This window comes from Prorops nasuta, unplaced genomic scaffold, assembly GCF_024137725.1.
Source record: "Prorops nasuta isolate Cenicafe-Biocafe unplaced genomic scaffold, Cenicafe_Pnas_1.2 PNAS00003, whole genome shotgun sequence".
Classification (NCBI taxonomy): domain Eukaryota; kingdom Metazoa; phylum Arthropoda; class Insecta; order Hymenoptera; family Bethylidae; genus Prorops; species Prorops nasuta.
The window spans coordinates 5,786,839-5,809,330 of NW_027116800.1; the positions used below are offsets into that span (position 1 = coordinate 5,786,839).

Genomic DNA, 22,492 nt, shown 5'->3' on the forward strand with positions numbered 1-22,492 from the left:
TGCTGGCCCTCCAACTGATTTTAAACTTCGACAACGACCAACGCTTACCACGTCCGTTGCTGTGCTGTACTGATTATGCTGCAAAGTTTCCAACGCCATCCAACGTATCGGACGATTCTCGTTATCCCCCAAACAATGATAGTCCTGCGGGAAAAGGTCCCTCGCCAGAGCAGCGTCGGCCAATCTCACTCGTAAGCTACTGGGTTCGATCAAGCAATTCCTGGCGGCGATATCCCTGACAAAAAATAAAAACTCCATTATATCGAAGCTACATAAATTAATAACGCATGAGCGTCGATTGCATAATGCGTCATTTTTTCAACCACGGGACTTCCGTATTCTCTCTGTTTTCCAGCATTTCAATGCGAATCGTGAGAGATTTTTGCGCTTGGTCGTGATAATTGCTTCGGACAACTTTTCGACTTGTGGGGGGGGGGGGGGAGGCGTGTATAAGGATTTTCGGCGTGTGTGTACATGTAGAGAGAGAGAGTCACCTGTGCAAGAGACCTCGACCGTGTAGGAAAGCACCAGCTCGAGCGATTTGTGCACCAACTTGCACCAGATCCCTCGTAACTGGATGATAATTGCCGTCGGTAAGGTAGAGTTTCAGATTGAGCTCGTCGAGCGTGCTCGTATACGCCAGAAGTGGACACGAACTATCCAAGCAAGCAGCGGCCAGCGATGCTATGTTCGCGTGCACCAAACCTGCCAATTGCGAGCCTTCCACCACCAAGAGCGATGCTTGATACGCCGAAGCAACTTCTGTTTAGAGAAAGAATTATATTATAAATTTTGAGAGGGAGCCAGAGTTTTGAAACAGTCGATAAAGTGGGTTCCTCCGCCCCCTTTATCTACCGTCGGTAAGTACGATTTCTAGCTTATCGAGCGTAGGTAAAAGGGGGTTGAGAATTTTTCAATTTTCACCGCACAAAATTTTAAAGGAGTGGGGAAGATGACGGAAGGAAGGTTTCTCAAGGTGTTTCGATCGCGTTCGATCGTCGATCGGCAAATCTATGTTAATCGCGCTGTACTATTATTGGACGGTCGCAGGTTTGCAGACCAATGCACTTGACACAGTTTTCCTTACCCGTAACAGTCTTTATAATGACTTCCTGCTCACGTCCAGCTAGATCCAAGGTGCCTTTGTAAACGCGACCGAAAGTGCCCTCCTGAACGAGATTGCGGCAGTAAAGCGCTGACCTCGAGACCGCTAATGCTCTGGCTTTCTCGCAGGGATCAGTATTCTGAGGACAAAAAACATAGCATTTAATTAAGCAGTGCGGAGGAACGATCGTTCGTCAATTAATCGCAGCAAGAAAATTGCCCTTGTTGAAGCTGTGCGCGAGGGAAAGAGAAATCTTCCTCCAATATAACCGTAAACGACGTCTGCTTTCCTCGCTATTATAAAAGAGGAGATCGCTTGGTTTAGGGACGACGCGTGCTTTCACGTTAATATATATGTATATACGTATATACATATATATATATCCAAACTGCTTAACCAATGCCATTAAAAGCCGACAGATCAAAGCGCATAATTCATAAAGGGAACACGGTACGTCGTCGCAGAGGCGGCTTTCATTAAAGAATTATTTGCCACGTTTGGTATCCGGAAGTCCCTCAAGGACGAAATTTCCCTCAGTATCGTAACGTTATACCGTTCATAGGCGCATCCCTCTTTGTTCCAGAAGGGGTTTTCATTGGTCCCCGTCGCAAAGCCAGAGGCTGTTGGCCCCGGGCAGGTGAGTATAGGGAGTAGGAAAAAGAGGGCTAGCTAAGGGGGAGGGGGAGGGGGGGGGGGGACTATTCATTAATTTCAATTTTACGGAGTTTTGCCTCCGGCTCTTCCCTTCCTCTTCCATTCGGATCTCATCGACCTATACACACACACACACACTCGTTCGTGCACCACCGCTCACTCCTATATATACTGTGTAGACGTATACACACGAGCGACATTTGCGATACTCGCCGTAAATGTTGGCCAATGTGTGTGTGTGTGTGTGTGCCATATCCGTGACCGCTTTAATAGAAAAGCGCGCTAGAAAACCGGCTTGAAATACATTAGTACGCGGAAACGCACGGGCCAAATTGCGTATTGGATTCGCGAAAGGGTGGCAATGTCGGGGGCGACCCCTATCCCCCCCCCCTCTAACGACAAACCAGTCTAGAAACACGAGGTAGATTGAACCGTCGCTCAAATAATTTAGGAAACTCGTCCGCAGTATATACCGACCCTGAAAATGCAAATACGACTAATTCCGATGGCTTATCGAGGCCTGTAATTATTGCAAAAGTATATAAGCTGCCACACGCGCTGGCTCTCTCGTTGTTTCCCACCTCGATTGAAAATCGAACGTCAAATCTGTCATAGTTCGTCGCGCTCTGCTCTATTATAACTTATTCATACCGTCCACTCTGCTCGAAAAAATCTTCTTTGACCTATCGAGCCTTTCCAACGCATCTATATCGCTTCGATCGAGACTTCATATTTATTCGATCGCACGCAGTGGAAACGTTTAAAAACTAACGCGCGGTATTTAGGGACGCGAGAGGAACCAAAAAGTGCTGGTAGTATACATATATGTATATATATATATAGAGGCGTATAGGTAAATAATTCGTAAAATCCATTAGGCAAAATCAGCAATGCTGCTCTTTTTTCGCTCGCGCATAAAACGCCGTGAAAACAAGCTTTTTTAACGATCACTGCAATAGTCGGGTTTTGCCAGCTACACGACGATTTTTCGTCTCTCCGCGAACACAAGCAATTCGATTTATTTATCGAGGGGGATTCTCCAAATATAGTCGAGCCCGGGCCTCGCCGAAGGTGCTTTAAAAGCTTCATTTTCAGACCCACGTCACCCACGTGTGTTTGCCTTGCCGAGGGACGGCACACGCGAGTTTTAATTCGGACCAGCCAAATTAATAATACAATTTTCCATTTAACTTGATTAAAACGTACGTCGAAAGCTTAGCGCTGCTGCTTTCGAACCATCGTTCTTCACGCTCCACGGCCATGGGAAACTATTCTCGTCGTTTCGATATATATATATATATACTTCCATTATATACAATATTCAAATTGCTTATTATTATTTAATTTTGGAAAATATATTTTCATCGCGACTAACTTGGAATATATTCCTGAATAAATCCCCGAGGAAACTGATAGTACTGTTCACTGGTTTTCGCCAATAAGGGCCGAAGGAGGAAAATCTTTGTTGTTTCGTAAACGCGGAGGGGTGTTTAATGGGGGTGTAACATCTCAAGCGTATCGTTTTACAGTGTACAGGGCCAAGACGATTTGGAATTACTGGGAATCGGACCAACCGAGAGGGAAAGGGTCTCTCTCGCAGTCGCAGACACACACGCACACATACCGAAGCTGCATATATGGAAGGTTGGGTCAGATCAGTCTGACGGAGGAGGAGAAGTTGGAATTTTCGCGAAGAGAAGACAACTGACGCTTAGCGCACACAGGCCACTATTTCTACGAGTATATATATATATACACGAGGAAATACGTAGTTTCCGCAGGAGGGAGAAAGAGAGAAGGGTGCTTTTCAGACAACGGAGGGTTCCAGGCATACGCGTATAGCCGGTAAATTGATCCAAGATCAAAGCCGAAACAATCACAGGACTCACTTCCAGCTACCAGCCCTCTCCTCCCTGTCCTTTCGTCCTGTTCGCTCAGCCGTTTCTCTCCTCCCACCCCTATATATATATATCCTCTTGCTCCTGCAACAGTCGCCTCTACTCTCAAAGAGAGCTTCAGGAGAAAACCGAGGTAACCGCTTGTGTAACCTTCGACCTATCTCACTCGCTTCTTTTTATTTCTCCACCAAATTAACGCTGAGCACCCGTCAAACCCCGTCGTATCGCGTATTTATTCCGCGTTTCAACCCCCACCCCTGAAGAACCTGGAATTATTCTTAGTGCAAAGTAGAGGGAAAGATTATTTTGAAACTAATAAAGAAAAATTTGGTATTAATTGATATAACTCCTTATCGTTTAAATTTGATACTCTAAAATCTTATCGATTGTATTATATTATATAATACGTCAAATGTGTAGAGAAGTGTGATGAGTAAATTTTTAGAAGGGTCATTCACGAATGGTTTTTATTCAGTTTTTGCTCGACCGGTTCATTAATTTCAGTAGCTTGCAGAAAAAAGGAGTTGCACGAACGCGAAATAAAGCAGCTTTGGGAATGATTGGCGAAGGTGGGGGTGTGGTCAAAGAGATCAACGAACCGAGATAGGACGAAAGTGGGAAAAGGCTACTGCTGGATGGAAGGGAAGAAGATGGTTTGCCCTTTTGGAAGTAGAACGGAAGAGCAGATAGGCTGCGCACTGCTGCAGAAGATAGTCGAGTCCGAAATGTGCTGCAAAGGTCTGTACACGTGTATTGACTGTGCGGCGGAGGAGCTGCTGAATAAAGAACTGCAGGGACCTTCGAAGCAAAGGCGATGAAGAAAAGTGCATGGCCAGAAGAAAGTGGTCGGTAGATAGCAGCAGCTCCTTCGACCACAAAATACGATAAACTTTGGATCTTCCAACTTCTTATTCTTATATATATGTATATATAGGCTTCTACACGTTCCAAGCTTTATTCTCGCGTCTAAGGTGTCTTGCATTTTTTCTCACGATATTTTATATATTTATCGCAGTAAACATTAACTCGATCGTGTAGTTCCTCGTGTGAAATTATTTTTATTTTATTGCACGTATATATTAAATGGAGTTTATATAAATTTGAAAATATATTGCAGGTGAATATAGTTTAACGCGTAGAAATTTCGCGAGGTTTGGAATAAAACGTCGCGCCAGTAAATTTTCATGCCCCCTCGATGAAACCTTCGAGTCGAGCACAGCTGCAAAATTGGCACGCTTTGATCTTCTAACGACGCAATTGACGAGAAGCGACAGTTTGCGAAAATCTCTTCAATCCCCATCGACGATAGGACCTTTTATTCTTAATTTATACGGGGTTGCTTAGTCTGTCTTCTCGTATTTTTACAATTATTTATTTTGCAGTGACGTCAATAGAGCACCGATAATCCCGCCATTTAAATTATGAAGACGCCCTTTAGCCCGCTCGTGCTCTCGGAAGTGAAAAATTCCATTGTGAAAAGCCAACCGAGCTTGAGCTTAAAAGTAAGCGATAAAACGTGGGAGGCGAGCTATGCAAAATTGGATCGACTAGCGACAAACTAACGCATTCGTCAAACTTCGTTTTTCGCGTTATCGTATATAGGTAGAGATACTGGATTATAAAGCCTCTTATATATACTATATACTTCACCTGCAGAAAACCGAATTCTTCATCGTTCAAAAATTCTATTTTAATTCTCTCTCGCTTTATTTGTCAATAAATTTTAACGTTACATTTTTTAACATTATATAACTGTACTTATAAATAGTTGGAAAAAAATATCAACACTGTTGTTATTGAATTTTTGTATTAAAATGAAAAATATGAATTGTTGCTTTTTTCAGATAGGGAGATTCTTGTACTTTGGCGTCTTTGTATTGAGACAGGATGTACATATCATTTTCATTAAAAAGTTGTAATTATTGCAAAAAATTATTTAATATTTCATTGCTTTTCTTATTTTTTAAAAATGTAAAGTATCTTTCTTTATACTAGTGTTCGATTTCACATGAAAAGTATACTTTTATCTATAACTTTATTAAGTTATTAATTTTGTATTAGGAAAGAGAACAGTTATTTAATTCACCATTAGTATTCTTATTACTCTTAATTTAATTGTATTCGTTTTCTTAAAAATTTAAGTGTTTCAATTTTTATGATTATTTTTATTCTAACATGGCAAAAATAGCTTGTACCTCGAGACGTGTCGCAACTGTACCTTATTGGGACAGTCTCGAGGTATAAATATTTAGTTTTTTTTATTGCCTCGCGTTCAAAGAAGTGTACGTAATGTGAGAAAAAATATTTTTTTTTACTGGAGTAGCATACATTTATTTTAAAGTTTAGATGCCCTAAGCGAAAAGGCATAGCTCTGTGCGACCCAAGAAAGCACCAATATTAACACATATCAAAGATGTCACAAAGTGAGAATAATTTCAACGAACTAAATTTTGAATTAGATAATGGGAAAAAACAGATACATCAAAAAATGAAAGAATACCTTAAAAAGAAAGAGAAAAAATGGAAAATCGTAAATGAAAATTATATGAGAGTTGAAATGGTTAAAAAAGTTATTAAAATGCAAACAGAAGACACTTGTTTGAATTGCGGGGAAAGCTATTACTTTACTAAGTACACTACAGATTGGATAAAATGTGTAACTTATGTGACTTTTGGATTTTCGAAACCTGCACACCGTAAGAAAATACATGAAAATCATGTTATAGTTTATAAGTCTTCATTTTTATTATATGAAATATTATGATTAATGTAAATTTTATTTATATATTGAATTTAAATGTATTTTCACATGATTTTTACATGTACAAGCAAATTCTGTATTTTAGGATACTTTTTAATTTTCCATAAATCAAAGGATCATTCCAATATAAAAAAAAAAAAAAAATACAAAATTTATCTAATTTATTTTGAAAAACAAGTAGTCTATGCATAATATAATACGCAAAATGATATATTTTGAAATTATTTTCTGTAGGTTGCAACAACTTTTGGGAAAAAAATGTCTCAAGGTACAAGACTCTCCCCTTATTGAAATAATATTTATTATTATAAATAGAAATAGAGTAAAGGAAGATATAAAAGTTGGTATATATATGTTAGTGAAGCGTAAATGGTTAAAATAAATGGTGGTTTAACGTCATGTGTTGGGATCTCACCTGGGTTAAATGTGTAACGTGACTAGCTGCATAATAGCTCGCTCTGGAACCACAGGGCCTGGCATAAAGTGGCTCGAGGTCGGCTATGGTCGCGTAACTTCCGGAATTGGCGCTTCCTGGCCTCTGGTCTACCCTTACTAAGACGGAACTCCTGGCGAGTCCACCGGTATCAGCCGCTGAATAACTGCAGCAGGGCAAGCTTTTTCTGAAAGTGCAAAGGAAGAACATTGTTCCGAGCAGCTTCCACCCGAGACCACTTATTACCGGAACTGTACGATGCTCAAGCTCGCACGAGAATCAGAGAAGGAGCCCCGGATATCCTGAGAATAATCCAATACCTCAGGGCAATAGCTCGTTATCAGATTTATAGCTGAACTTACTAATATCTTGCTATAAGGATAGCTTTGGGCAATCACCAGACATGATTTATTCCCTCGAGGTATTAAATTATTAGTCCAGGGTACATGTAACTTTTTCCCAAATATCTTCAACGAGCCTATGTATATTTTACATTTATTTGTCCATTATATCTCATTTAAGAATAAATAATATTCTTTAATATATACTGCAGGAAAGAGAGCAAATATTGAAATTAGAGAATAAATGGAGAATGAAATAGGTTTATTATTATATAAATATATACTTGAAGAGAGCAGGGTGAATCTTAGGCTTTTTACGCCATTTTTAGCAATGAATTCGATTCGACGCGAAACTACCGCAGATCTCACCCTCCACCAGCTCCATCGTCCTGGGATTTATATCTTCGGTTGGAAAATTCTCTGGGGCTCTCGTTCATCCCCATCTCGTGTTATCGGCAATACAGTACCCAAAGAAACATATATATACCCGGCGTATCGGTTTAGCTGATATAAAATGGATGGAATTAAGAGACTTTCCTCTATATATAGTTCTGCTCTTATTTCATGACAATAATATATATACATATATACACGCCAAGCAAAATACATTCTCGAGAAAAACGATGCAGTCGGTGTAAACTTTTCGGTGTTTTATGATTTTTTTATCGCGAAGGAAAGAAGGCAAATGTGTACATAGCGGTATATATTGCTCTTTTCTATATACAACGTCTGTAGAAAATCCTTGTAATGTGTGAAATTACCGCTTACCGCCGGAGGGTGCAAAAATTTTCAGAGAGGGTCCATCCCCTTTTTACGAGGAGTATTAGCGTGTATGTAAAGGAGGAAGGAAGGAAGAGGCGTAGGCATATATATAGCGGGAAGGAAAGTGAGAAGAGAATGCGCGAGGCAAAACTGGAACATTATGCAAGGGTCGTGGTCGAAATATAGATATCAAAATATTTCTATGGATTTATTGCCAACTCTGCAAATCCGAAGAGCACTCTGTATACGATTCGCCAGTATATGGATGCAGCTTGAAAAAAGATACGTGCTCTTGTCCATATACATTTGAATACTATACATACATGCTTCTATACCTATATATAGTCCAGCTGCTTTAAACATTATCCACCTCGCTAAAAAGAATGCATACAAAAATCGACTAGTTTCTATATAACTAGGATATATCGGTGAGCTGAGTCAACGGTTCGGATACACGTGCACCCAGGTAAAAACTACGACGTGTAAATTTTTAATAAACTCGCTCTAATAACGTTATAACAGGCGAGTTTATTCTCTCGGGCTGCAAAGTGTGGCTATAAAAAATTAATTAGTTAGAATCTTAAACCGATCGATGTTTCATGGATGTATATAGGCATCATCCCTCGACTAATCTCTCCGCGTTCAGTTAACCGTAACAGTGAGATTATGTTCAGTGAAACGAATGGGCATCAAATGTGAGGCGAATTAGGGACGAGGGAAAATATAAATCGTTATAGTCGGGGGTTGGGGTGTGGGGCTGCGAGGAGCTAAAGAGAGAGAGAGAGAGAGAGAGAGAGAGAGAGGGGTTTAAAAGGGAGATGGAAGGATACTAGAGGTGCTTGTTTTTTTCATGTTTTACGAGGGAGGAAAGATTCAAAAGAGCTAATATATCTCCGGAGACTATTGGCTGGCGTCGAAACCGCTTCAGCATGGAATAAGGCAAACCGACCTTTTTCATATCAACGAGTTCTTTACGTCTCTCTTCTCTCCCCATCAACAATATTTTCGAGCAAAGAAATAAAGACATCGCGGAACCACGGAATACGACTGTACAGTGGAAAAATCCAAGCTCCCAATTAAGCTGGCTTTATATATATATAAGGACTATAGCTCCATTTCCAAACTAGACCCGATAGACGTGAAAAACGGAAAAGAGACTTAAAAATGTTATTACATTTTTAACATCAAAAGATCTCGTCGCTGTTGCATAAAGCATCATACACTGTCATATGGGGCAGTATCTATAGCAGAACTCGCAGAACTCTCTTGAAATTTAATTTCCCTCGTGCTTTGCAGCAATAGAAATGTCAGCGTCTCTTGTGACATGTGTTTATTTTCCATATAAACCGTTTCTTTAATATGCAATCTTGTACAAAGCTCTCATCTATATTCATGGGAAATTTTGCAAACAATTCTTTGTCAAATGAGCGTGCACGTGTGATCGTATAATTAGCCCGTATAGCAACGCGTTAATGGTACACATAAAAAAGGTTATAAAAACAGCTGGTGCTTAATCAATATAGGAGAACAGTTTTTAGGTCTCGTCGTACGCGACGTTGTGCAAATTATTGGGGGGGGGGGGGGGGGGGGAGTAGAGTGATAAGGAAGAATTGGAGGAAAAGTGAGGAAAAAAGGGTGAAAAGTGAAAAAGATGCAGGTGGAGCGAGGGGTGTAGGAGGAGGAGCCTGGGATGTAATAGGGAGAAAAAGATGGAGGGGGGGGGGGGGGGTTTGAATGCTTGGCTGATCTCTTTTGGCAAAGTTGTTGGGATCCCGGAGGAATCGTCGAGATCGCGAGGGACAGAATCGCGCAATAAAATGTCGCGGCTGGCGCGCCAAGCGACCGACGGATCACCAGGCTTATTGAAAGGATATTTCATTCGGACGAGCTCTCTCCTATCCAGCTTATCCGTCGAATTTCCCGCGGGGGTGTAGAAATCTGCCCCAACACGCTGTACCCTATCCCCCCCCCCCCTTCTTTTACTCGCTCGCTATATGGCAATGCGAGTAGATGAGGCTTCACGGGGGGGGGGGGGGGTGGGGTGGTAGCAGGGCTACCCCCTCCTTTACTATACCTTCTGTATCCCCTACATCCTAAGGAAAATTCACACCGGCACTCTCGCACGCTCTCGAAACACGCGCCAACGACTTTTCACCGGAGCGACTCGGCATGAAAATGAGAATGCGTCCTGGCGATACGTAAAAGCCTTGGAAAGGTCGTACGTCTTACCGTAAGGCGCCTTACTACACAAAAGCGAAATTTCCCTCTTGCAAAATCCAACTCCTACCACGAATCGCACACCAATTGTGTTTTAACAATCATTCTCGTCAAATTCTTTCCTTTTACTCTCCTTCCAATAAATATTGAGATTCATTTGTTTTTGCTATACGTTGTATATTTATATATACATAGATGTAATTATACTTACTGGGATTCTTGCACGCGAGCCTTGCTGTTTCGAATGTACAGAGCACTGGCGACGCTACCCACTACGAGTATCAGGGCACAGGCACAGGTTGCTGCAACGTAAAGGGCGCCAGCACCATTGACCAGTGGTCCTGGCTCCAATCTCACCGAGTCGTTCCTCGGTGGGGTTTGAACTCCTGGAAATAAACTTGATTATAATATCGATCTTTTAGCGGATATTATTTCAAATTGTAGCAAACTAAAGGGCCCTGATCCTGTTTGTGTCAGTGGTTCTGGTAACGAGTTTAATGTACAGAGACGTTCCTTCGGAACAAATTGTTCTTGAAGAAACAAATCAATTTTATAATATTGATTTTTTGAAAGAGAAAACCATAAATTCGGTTCACCAGTGGTTCTGGTACCAAAAGCATTTAAAAATGACTCGACGCATTTGGAGTCCTAAAAATCGAGCGATTTATAATATAATTTTTTAATTTGGTTTATTCTATATATATAATATTATATAGTTGTTCATATCTGTAGAATATGCAATATATATATATATATATTCTAGTTGAAACGTATATACGTGAAATAAAGGGTGCGCGAACAATCCATTCGGTTTTGGAGGCGAAGTCGATTTTATCGAAGAGCCGGAGGCAGCAATCGATGGTCGTTTATATGTATCGCGGTACCATCGAATGAGCGAGATCGACGAACCGTGGAAAGTGCTCAAAGAGAGCTCTCTTTGATCGCTGCCCCACGGTACGACCACAAACGTCGACTTTTCCAGCCCCACTCGCCATAGTCGCCATCTCGTTCCCACTACGTACCCTATCCACTAGCTCCATCCAAACCTGCGAGAGATTCCATTTTCATTGAGATGATGCCACGCTTCCATTTTCTCTGGCTCATCGTTATTTACGACCTCAACTACTTCTCAAATGAATTTCCCATGACCTTCCTTCCTTCTTTCCTACTGCTCAGCCACTATCATCATTCCATTTCTTTTCTCTCTCTCTCTCTCTCTCTCTTACTCTCTTCTTACTTTTCCCCTTTCTAAGCCATTTTGCACAAAGTCATGGTGACTGTTATTTCTTTGCTCCTTTCAAGTACCTTTCTATATAGATTAGTCGTTTAAGCATTATTTTTTAAATCCTGAATAAATTTCAACTTGCGTCGTAAAGTCGAATACGTAATAGAATTGTAATGGAATATTTAACTAGAATGTGTATTATTAACGTTTGTTTGCAATAATGTGGTAAAGGCATCTGTCGATATTATTGATATTCTATTAATCCGCTAGTTTTATGAACAATTTGTGATAAACTCAATTGTTTCAATATATATATATTTCGTTTTATATTTCATTCTATATGTTTTCAATATTTCTCTTTATTGACATTAATTATATTATTAAATTTGCAAATAATACTACAGCGTTTATTGCATAATGACTACAACTGACTATTTGCAGCATTGGATAATTATGATGAATTTCTTGCTTTGTTTGATCATTTAATGAGATTTTCACGGTATAGCAGCTGCGCGTTAAAAACGTTTTTCAGCTTTTCTTTCGTTTACCCCCACCCTGGCCTCTTGAATGAATAAAAGAAAAAATCGAATACAACTAAGAGCCTCGCGGAGATTGTAATTAATAAAATAGAAAAGTCGAATGAGCTTTGCATCGAAGCTGAAAACACCATCGAGATAGAGACGCGGTCCAATTTATATACGTTTGAAATGTCTATAGGAGTGTGTTGACCGAAGGGTGAAAGAGGTAAAGAAATAATATAAAGCGTTTGTTTTAAAGCGTATAATAGGACTCGCTATTAAAAAGGTATCTTGCCTCAAGGAAGAATTTAACACACTAAAATAAAAAATCCTAATAAGTGAGGGAGTTTCTAGCATGAATAGCAATGGGAGAATAAATCCCTCAACAATGTTCCGCATAAGGAAAATTGCAATTAGTTACCTCGCAATTCAAACGACGGATTGTCCGTTTTAATTATTTCCAATTTGTCTCCCGCGAGTTTTTCAGGTTTCAAGTTTGATCTCGAGCATTAATGCCTTTCGTTGAAATAATGCAATAAAATCTGTCGAAACAGTTAAAGCGCGAGGGATTGAGAAGGAGGAGGAATATTAATCTTGAAAGTCGGCAGAGAGAGCAGGATGTTTTCCCTAATGGGACCTGCATTTTTCTTCCGATGTTTCATCTTCTTGTTCCATCCTTCATCGTTCATCTGGAAAGTAGAAGAGGGAAGTGGAGGGAGAAAAGGAAGAAGCCTGGTCGCGTACTCCTCGCCAGGATAAATAACGCAGTCGAGGCAGATGAGCTTTACGCGAATACTGGAAAGCTCTGAAAGCAGAAAGTAGTTGAAGGAGGGAGATGGAGAGGGAGAAAAGGAGTTTTCTCGAGTGCGATGAGACGTGCGCAGGAAACGGTTAGTGAAAAAGTTAAATAAATTGTACGGACTTGTGGCCGTTTCGAAGCTACTGTGCGCGGCCGGGCCGGGCTTTCCCCGAGGCACGTCCAATTGTTTATTTGCTGCCTCGCGTTCTACCCTGTTAAGATGTTTCTTTTACACGTCGCGTCACGTCGCGCATTCCATCGCAAAACCAACATTCGATTTGCCGATAAAACTCGTAAAAATCCAGCTTTGTTGTTTACTCTTTGCAATCAGATCGGTATAATATATATAGATTTAAGTGAGTCATACCTCGCTGGGTTTGTTCAAATTTTATTCCTCGCGACTCGTTCCTCATCGATCGCCGTCTCACTCGTTTTTACGCGGAACTCGCACAACTGATTCGCCTCGTCTTAAAAGAGTCAATTTGCTCGAGGTTATATTTCTAAGGGGGAAGGGTGGGGGGAAACGTTTTATCAATTCCGGCTGACGCGGAGATTATCGGAATTGAGATTAGGAGGAGAAAAAAGGGTGATTTGAGGGAGGGAGGGGGGGGGGGGGGGTTGAGAATTCAAGGTAGAATCGCACGGGACCGATTAAACTTTGACTCGAAGCGCAAGAAACTCGGTAAGCTGTGAAGGACTGAGCACGCGAGATCTCTGGGAAGCTGCGCGATGTATCCGAGTTAAATCCCGCCAGGCGAATGGTATCCGGCGCTATCAAACAGACCTTAACCGAGATTTACGATGGTCCAGAATTAAGTCCCGCAGGATTAACGGGCTGGCCCTTCCCATACCAGCTTCTCTAATTCATATACTGCAACCAAAACCCACTTCTTCTTCCAAGATCCTGTCGCTCCCGGTAACGCCAACAGATTGTGCGATATATATTTTATTTGCATGAATATCATGAATCATTACCCTCATTTGGAAATCTTATTGCATTCGTCCTTTTGATATATAGCTAATCGAAATTGTTATAATTGAATTGTTCTCTTTAGAAATATTGATTATATATAATATATTTTGGGCTGTAGGCTTTAATAGACCACAAGTATAAGTCGGTTTCATGAAAATCTAAAAAATTTCTACTAGAAATTTATTTTTGGCCAGCTGACATCTTTAATTGTGATGAAACTGGTGTTAGTACTGTTCAGAAACAGATGAAAGTATTGACGTTAAAAAATAATCGACAATTAACAAGCTGGCATTTGCAAAGAGAGGCAAAAATTTAACGGTTTTATTTTGCACGAGTGCTGCCAGTTAATTGATCGTCCATATTGTATATTTCTTCGGCAGAGCATCTATGAGAGGCTAGTGATCAATGCTCCACCGGAAAGTATAGCTGTGGCACAACCAAACGGATGGTTGAATGCTGATTGTTTTTTTTTAATGGCTTCAACACTTTGTAAGTTATTCTAAATCTTTGAAAGAACACCCAGTGCTGCCATGCATATACTTTTAGATGGATACTGCAGTCACAAAGATCTTGCTGCTATAACTTATGCAAAAGATAACCATGTGCATATGCTAAGCACGCCACCACATACAACTCATAAGTTACAACCCTTGGACAGAGTTTTTATGAAACCTTTTAAAGATGCATATATATTCTGAGGCATGCGGATCATGGATGAGAGCTAATGCCGGATTAAGAATAACGGAGTACGAAATAGCTGAAATGCTAGCACAAGCTTTTACACGTGTCACCGGTTTAGAAATAGCCAAATCTGGATTTCTTTGCACGGGAATTATGCCTTTTAATCCAAATATCTTCAATAACTTAGATTACTTGCCATCCGCCACAACACACGTACGTTCCAGACAAAGATAAAGAGAGTATCGAATCATAATCATCGACAAGTAGCACTATTGTTGATGAAATTCACAAATTATTCCCTATCCCAGATGCTTAAGCAAGAAAAATAACAAGTTGGCGACGAAAAGCTGAGAAAAGTGAAATTTTTACTTATTCTCCTTACAAAAAAGGCTTGAAAATAAAACTGCCACATTGAAAATCCCTAAATGCAAAGCAACAGTTTTTAAAGGAAGAAAGACCAACGATCTTGGAAAAATAAAGAATTCTAAAAAATTATCTGATTTATTAGCAACATCTCAAACTGAAGCTATACCACTTGCTTATTGTGTTTAAAGAATAATGACAAGGGTTGAATTTTATGCCAAATGTGCAATAAGTGGATACGCAAAGCTCGCACTGATGTGGAGCCTCTGGTGAAGATCATTACATTTGTGACTACTATAAATAAAACAACAAAAGATTATTTTATTAAAAAATGTATAATTAATATTAATATTCTTTAATATGTTAAATAAAATAGTTACTTAGTCAAATTTAGTAGTTATTCATTTCACCTGGTAAAATAACCAGCACAACTATTTCAAGACAAAATTGTGTGACTGTCCGAAACTAAGGGATCTTTTTGTGGTCTACTACTACATAATAATAATGTGTATTTTAATTATCCAAATTGTACAATTTTATGCAATTTTAATATTATTTTTATTTTAGTAACATTAGATTATATAATATATTAGTTTCTATTAACTTAAAGTGAGATTTATAGATTACTTATCACACTTAAAAAAAAAAAGTTTGTGTCCGATTCTATATAGGGAACTTTTCCCTATAGCTAAACAAAAACTTAGGTGTTATATTTGAGTAGTTCTCTTTATAATCAATGCAGCTGTTTTTATAGCGATACTTTTACAGAGCTTATAGATTTTGATGTGCTAAGAATTGTACGAGAACTGATATTCTATTCGAACGTTGCACAGCTTTAGTTTCTGGAGAAGAGTTTAATTATTATTGCACGTAAAGATGTATATATATATATTTGCCCCGATATCACGATCATTATACTTTTTTGAAAACTTTACAAAATCTCTTCTTTCCCTGTATATATCTATATACCTAATCAAAATGAAGTTTGATAATTGAATATAATTCTCTGTAGAATTAACAGTTGTTAGTACAATGATATTGTTGTGCGAAATGCGTGCACGTAAATAAGATTTGGATAAATGACGAATTATAGGAGAACAGTAGAGGTCTATTTACACGATGGACGCTCCTTGGATCAGAGAAGGAAATTCGATTATTTTCGAGTGGACTCGGAACGATTTCGCATTGGCGCTCAAGCCTCTCGAGGAGACAAAGCGTCCTTACAGAAGGGATCCGCAGGAGTAAAAAGCAAGTTTGAGAAAGAGGGAAATCTGTTCTTGGCCGGCGGCAAGACGTGGAGATCTCGAGGCTTCCAGTGGGAAATCTAGTCGAATGTGCCCTAGTCGAAAATCCTTGCTTATCCCTCCCCCACTTTCCTGACCAAGACAGTTATATCACGATGGAGTCTCTTGATCTTCCACCTATAGGGTTTTCCCCTAACCTCTTCAAGATTCTCGGCTTCTCGCTTAGCGCGAGGCACCCCCTCCCTCTTCAGCTTCGTACCCTCGATAAAATTCAATTTGCCTGCTGGATTGATTTTCGCTGTAACGTCACATCATCTGGTAACCGTATCCCTCATCTTTCAAACAGAATTCCCTGCTGGAGTCCCGCGGGACCTAACCGTTCGAGGCTGGTCAAGACTAAAACCCAGTGTTTCGTGCCAATCCGAACCTGCAACTTGGTTACACTATCCACTTCCTGTCAACTTCCGATCTAATCAAACCAAACAATGATAATCACCCATTGCATGATATCCCTCTACACTTTTATCCACTATATATATCGTTAATCTTGCCAACTCCGAATCGTGTTTAACAATAAAATTCAAGAACAATGGACAGTGCGAATTTGATGTTGCTTGAAATTCGTGAAAACTGAGGGGATTCGATGCAAAAATCTCTTGCTAGATTTCGAACGATGCGAATTACGAGACCCTGTATACATGGCCCTATAGTGATTCATTACCGCTCTCATAACAGTCTAGTGAGTTTTACCGAATACAAAGTCATCAATTTCTAGATTCCTACGTGTCAACACAGAAATTCTTCTTCGATAAATCAGATAGGGTTTCCTGATGAAGAGGGGGTAGTCAAGCGAGAAGATATAAATTCGATGTAATAAAAATTCCACCATATACATACATACGTTGAATAATAAAAAAAGAATTTACAATATTATTATACTAACAAGAAAAAAAAAGTTATAATTATAAAGAGAACCCATAGAGACGAAAAAGAATAAAAATATTTAATTTAAGAATTTAATTGATTTGCAATATTCGTTAATTAAATAGAAGAAGGACGTCTGTGAATGAAGAAAGGGAATAAACTCTACATATATTTTAATCCTGTGTAATAATTCTCAGGGAAGATAAGAAGAACAGGGAGGATATTGGAATAAAGGTATACTAGGAACGCGGTTATCCATGCATACAAAAGCGAAAGCTGAATATGCAAAGTCATTGATAGCAAGGAGAATTACAGGTATATACGCATACATACATACATACATACATACATACATATATATATATATATATATACTATATATGCAACGGCACGAAATCCTTGTTCGATAAATCACAAATGGCCATTGTCGATGGTCCGTTACACTGCATAGCATAGCGCATAAATCCTACATTCTACAGTTGGCTTGTGAAAGGAACGAGCACTTTCCATGGCTGTGTTTTCGCAGCCACGCGAAAATTGCTTCGCGCCCTAACGAAGGTATCGCGAATTAACGAGGCAAACGTGCTAATTACATACGTTATATTACGTAAACCAAGTAATTATAGATGGGTTGACCAGAGGCTATTTGGTTCACTGGCCACTCCACATATATATATATATATATATGTATATACATAGAGAGAGAGAGAGAGAGAGAGAGGGAGGGAGGGAGAAGGGGAGGAAAATTAACAGGCGAAAAAAAGGTACTAGCCATTACTACCACACATTATAGCACATAAGGCACAATTGCAAATTCTCGAATTAAAATATGCTAATTAAACGAGCGTCCGCATATGCATGGTACTCTTTCGACGGACCGTTTCGATAATCTCCATTGGAACGAGATTTTGGAATAAGGTACCTTTGAGACAGATTTTGTTCCTCTTGAAGACGAGTATGGTGTCATTGTACCTAGTGCCAGGAGGGGCGGTGACGTTTAGTCTGAGAGCCAAAGGAATTTCAGCGCTAACGAGGCCCGAGCATGGCAATCTGATCCTAAAGACCTGCAGGCTAACTGGGACTTCTCCTCTGGCGGATACGTTTACTTTCGGTGGCAATAAAGCCATCATTCCCGAGGATGCTCCACCGGAAACTCCCACTATGTCGTAGTCCAATTCCATCGAGTAAGGAAGCTGCAACAACAAAAAGAAGAAGAGAATTTTATTGCATGAAAATTAAACCACTTGATATACGCATAAGAATAATAATTATAGCCACACACGCAGAAGAGTCCTTTAAACACTTTGGCAAAGCAACACGAAGACTGCAATTCCTCATGGTCCTCGACAGCCTTTTATATTAAAAGCTGGGAGGGAAAAAAGCGTCTTGCTTTTAAAACGAATTAAGCGCGCTTTTCTCGTACCGAGCATTCGTAACTCTTGTCCCATATAACGCAAATGGAAATATAATTGCATTCCTCCAAGGTTCTCCCGTTCGTATTCACTTCTCTCGCTTATATGGAACTACTCTCCGCGGCCACCGAGACCAAACAATGCGATATATACCGAAATTTTATCTACTTATATACGCGATAGCAACGTGTATTTTCCTCGAAGCTTCCGGGAGGACTGCGTGTGATAAAATCCGTGCAGAGGGGCTGCTCCATAGATACGCTTGTCGAAATCAGCGATTCTACCTGGCCGATCGGATAAACCCCTTAAACTTCCTCCACTCGATTCCTCCACTCGACGCAATACTGGAAAGCCTCGCGAAAGGGGTGCGAGAGAGAAGAGAAACAAGCGAATAGTATGTTCAGTCACGCTACAAGTTTTATGAGACAGCATAAATAACCGAGTTAGTGCTTCGTGATGCGGTGTCAACTGAAAGTACCTCCTCCTCCCCCATCCTCTCTCCTATTCCCACACCACCAAACCTTCTATTAATCGTAATCGTCACGTTGCTCCACGAGGACCGTGCAGTCTTGCTATATATCGTGACGTTCGCCTATTCACCTATCGCCACTGCTATATAGAGGAATCGTAACGACACCTGCTTTTTTTTTGCAAAGTTCATTCCTTAACCAGTCGTAAATTACGTTCTATTAACGAAACACGAATCGCTTGCACCGCGAGGCACCCCTTGCAATTGGCACTGATTAGCACATTTATTGCTCTTGTTGTAAAAAAGTATGCATGTATTATTTAGCGATATGCTCTATATACATATATATATATATGTAGAAAACCACATGGGACGATGCAATAACAGGGAGAGAAAATGATTAGAAAAAACTTAGAGTTTTAGTTTATTCGTAAAATTCACGAGATTCTATTATATAATTCGCTACCGAAGGGGATATTTAGTAAAACTCTCGACAGAGCGAATGAAATAATTTCTCGGCTAACCCGAGTGAAACTTGTAAAGTGACAGTTACACCCCATTAAATCGTGTAATAATTTACAAGATCGATACCGTGCAAATTGTAGCCTGGTGCATACCTGTCATGCCAGATTCTTTGAGCAACTTTTCGATGACAGGAAATTAATTTTAGTGCGGCAATTTATGTAGATTTATAGCTAGCACGAGCGAAAATATACAACGCAACTCGAGTCTCGAGACAGAAATAAGGCTACGTGTGCTAGGTATATACACACAGAGCAATAAAGTGAAATAATGATTATAAGAGCGAAGGTAAAAAAGACAATAACAGTGTTACTGTCAGTAGCACGTGTTCGTATCAATAATAGCTGATAGGAATGGCCTCTCGTTTTCTCCAATTCCATTAACGAGGCAGACCAAATTATTCATGAGGAATTTCTTCCGGCAAAGTACACTGTCAATAACGGGACTTGAATTTTTCTGACACTCCTCTTATTCCTCCATTTATCGTAATATCGCTGGAGGGGGTCGTGCTGGATAACGCGGGGACGACGATGATCCAGACTCGTTTTTCTGTCACGACTCGCGAGTTCATTCTGTAATTGACACGAGTGGTTCGATCACTGGCCAAAACTAAGCCAGTCTCCCAACACTTAAATCTATTTGCATAGGTTCCACCTTTCGAGTTGCCTTCAAACTTGATCCAATCATCCAAGTCTTTCAATTAAGCCAAGCCGTAATATGCTAATTTTCTTACTCGCCGCTGCACGCACGCACACACACACACACACCATACGGAACAAGGCAAGGATCAAGCATCCCTGTTGAAAGGTTTCTCGCAAAAGCTTGCCAGGCAGAAAGATTGATAACTTAATTAACGCAGTGTCAATGTTGGAGCAGTAGCTTACATTCGACGATTCATATCGAGCGAGTATCACGCGAAACGTTCGGTTGGCTCTCGTTTGCATGAATAGATCGATAAGAACGCGCCTCTCCCCGAATCATTCCCGAAGCTGCAAGCGTTTGCTTAATATCCACTCTCGGATCCTCGTAATAGTGTAAAAATGTTTGCTCAAGGAACGTCTGCCCTTCTCCCCCCTCCTCCCTTCTTACCTCTTGTCTCTCGCTCCTTCTCTCGAATTCCTACCCCCCCCCCCCTCCCCCCCTATCAAACCCTCCTCCATAAACTCATGTGTGCGCAGAACAAACTTCTATTCGATGAAAATCCATACACACAATCGCACGCCTCCTCACCGATGACTATTATTCGCGGGGCGAGAAAGCTTTTCCTCCCGATAAAACTACGCCAGTGAGCAAATATTTCGCTGCAGGCACAAAAAACCATAGACGAGTCTCGCTCGATATCTTTCTAATCGAGGGACACGAGCTTTTCTTCCACACTGCGCTCTAATAATAATAATAATAATAATACGTAGAAATTACAGGCTCTCTCCCTCTCTCGATCGCTCGGGTTTATATCGATCATTTTCCCGTAACAATGTAACCTATATAATTCATTTATATACATATATGGCTGCACGCGGTTGTTTGTCAGCGAAAAGACGTATATTTGTCGATCCTTCGCGAGAAAGGCGGAAATTACGGGAGAGCTGCAGCCATGGCGAAGCGTTTATTTATATCGAAATTATGCCAAAGTTACGCATAGCCGATGAACCGAGAAGCAATTTGAAAGGGCGGAATGATTTATTTGGAAATTATGCTCGTATACCGCGGCGGTGGGCACTGGGCACTGCACCCATTCCCTTGCATTATTCCACTGGACCACTGGCCGCTTGCTGCCGAGAGAACTCGTCGATTCGCCTGCACGTTCGAGCAGATCCTACAAAGAGCCAAACTGTTTAAAACTCAGCGCTCACTCATGCAAAAATCCCACTGATAACGCTACGGGATCGTTCATGATTGTCCTCTATATATATATATATATATAGCATGCACAGTAATTGATCCGTGGCTGCAGTGGACCAACGGGGAAACTTTTAATTGCTGCTCTGTCCCTTTTTTTGTTTCCTCAACACTATATATTTTGCAAATAAGTTTTGAAAAATTACAAGCACTATATAGTGTGCATTTTTTCTAAATATTATTGTAATTTTGTTTTATATTTTATACAGTGTGTGTATGTAGGGATTAATAAATTAGTATTTTTCGAAAAATCTTTAACCATGGCAAATGGCGTTTGTGGAGTTTAAATGGGTTTCGAGAGGGAATTTAAAAATGAGCTTGAAACGGCACAATTTTCGTCATTGGACTATTGAATAATCCTTTGATGTAGAATGATTTTACAAATACAATAATGGGATTTGTGTGTGCGGAAAATGCCACTATAACTCTTACGCAGCATTAATCGATGTTCACGGTACAACGCTCTCTACTGCCTCTACCCTTCTCTAATTTCAAAAGGGACCTCGCGTAATTGGTAATAATTTTTCAACGAGCTTTTTACTCTCCACACGCGTACACACATGCATAATCACGCGTCTCAATGAATTTATTTTAGCACGCAATTATTAATATTAATGAGCGATCAATATTCATTACTGGCTTTGGATTAACCGCATTAGCCTTCGAATTATGTTCAATTATAATTAATTCGTAACCATTGCTGCCTTTGTTAACATCAACGTTCAAACCTGGCCAATTTCTCGATAATCTTTTCCTAGGCACATACTATAGCAAACTTTATATACATACTCTTGATGATATAAAGGTGCAGAGGGAAGATCAGGTTGAAAAATATTGTCCACTTTAGAGAAATGCAGATGGAGTCGTTTCGCATCCGAGACCTGAATTCTTCTCAATCCACCTTGATGTTGCTGCAGTTCATTAACGCGCTTGACTCGTTTAATCAGAGGCCTTGATAAATTACACTCCCTCTTTTCAGAGTAATGAAAGAATTTTTTCTCGCAAGAGAAAGAAACGCGTGGTCTAGGTAGCAAAAAGCTGGACAAATGTAGCCGACGAAAAGGTGTAAAGCGTCTCTCGGGCTGCACACAGCAGGAAAAAGGTAACTTTCGTAGCAGGGATTCCTTGGATTTTCCTTTTCTTTTTCAACGCACAATAAGGAAATGCCATTGGTTCTCTGCCTTTTCTCTCTCTCTCTCTCTCTCTCTCTCTCTCGTCCAACGGGTACCAGGAGCTGGAGCGAAAGTTACGAGTTTACGCTTTGATTCAACTTCATCCCCTTCTCCAGCTGG

The 22,492-nt window shown here is 40.2% G+C and overlaps 1 protein-coding gene across 1 annotated transcript in view; it reads right to left on the bottom strand.

Annotated features, from left to right (window-relative positions):
- LOC136786200 (tyrosine-protein kinase Dnt-like) overlaps positions 1 to 22,492 on the bottom strand; it is a 70,618-nt gene that overhangs the window by 2,475 nt on the left and 45,651 nt on the right. The window contains exons 3-8 of the mRNA XM_066747785.1: positions 17,821 to 18,091; positions 10,383 to 10,557; positions 6,834 to 7,038; positions 1,088 to 1,244; positions 495 to 762; positions 49 to 235 (exon numbers count right to left, since the gene is read on the bottom strand). Coding sequence (XP_066603882.1) covers positions 49 to 235; positions 495 to 762; positions 1,088 to 1,244; positions 6,834 to 7,038; positions 10,383 to 10,557; positions 17,821 to 18,091 — 1,263 coding nt within the window. The remainder of the gene's footprint in view (positions 1 to 48; positions 236 to 494; positions 763 to 1,087; positions 1,245 to 6,833; positions 7,039 to 10,382; positions 10,558 to 17,820; positions 18,092 to 22,492) is intronic.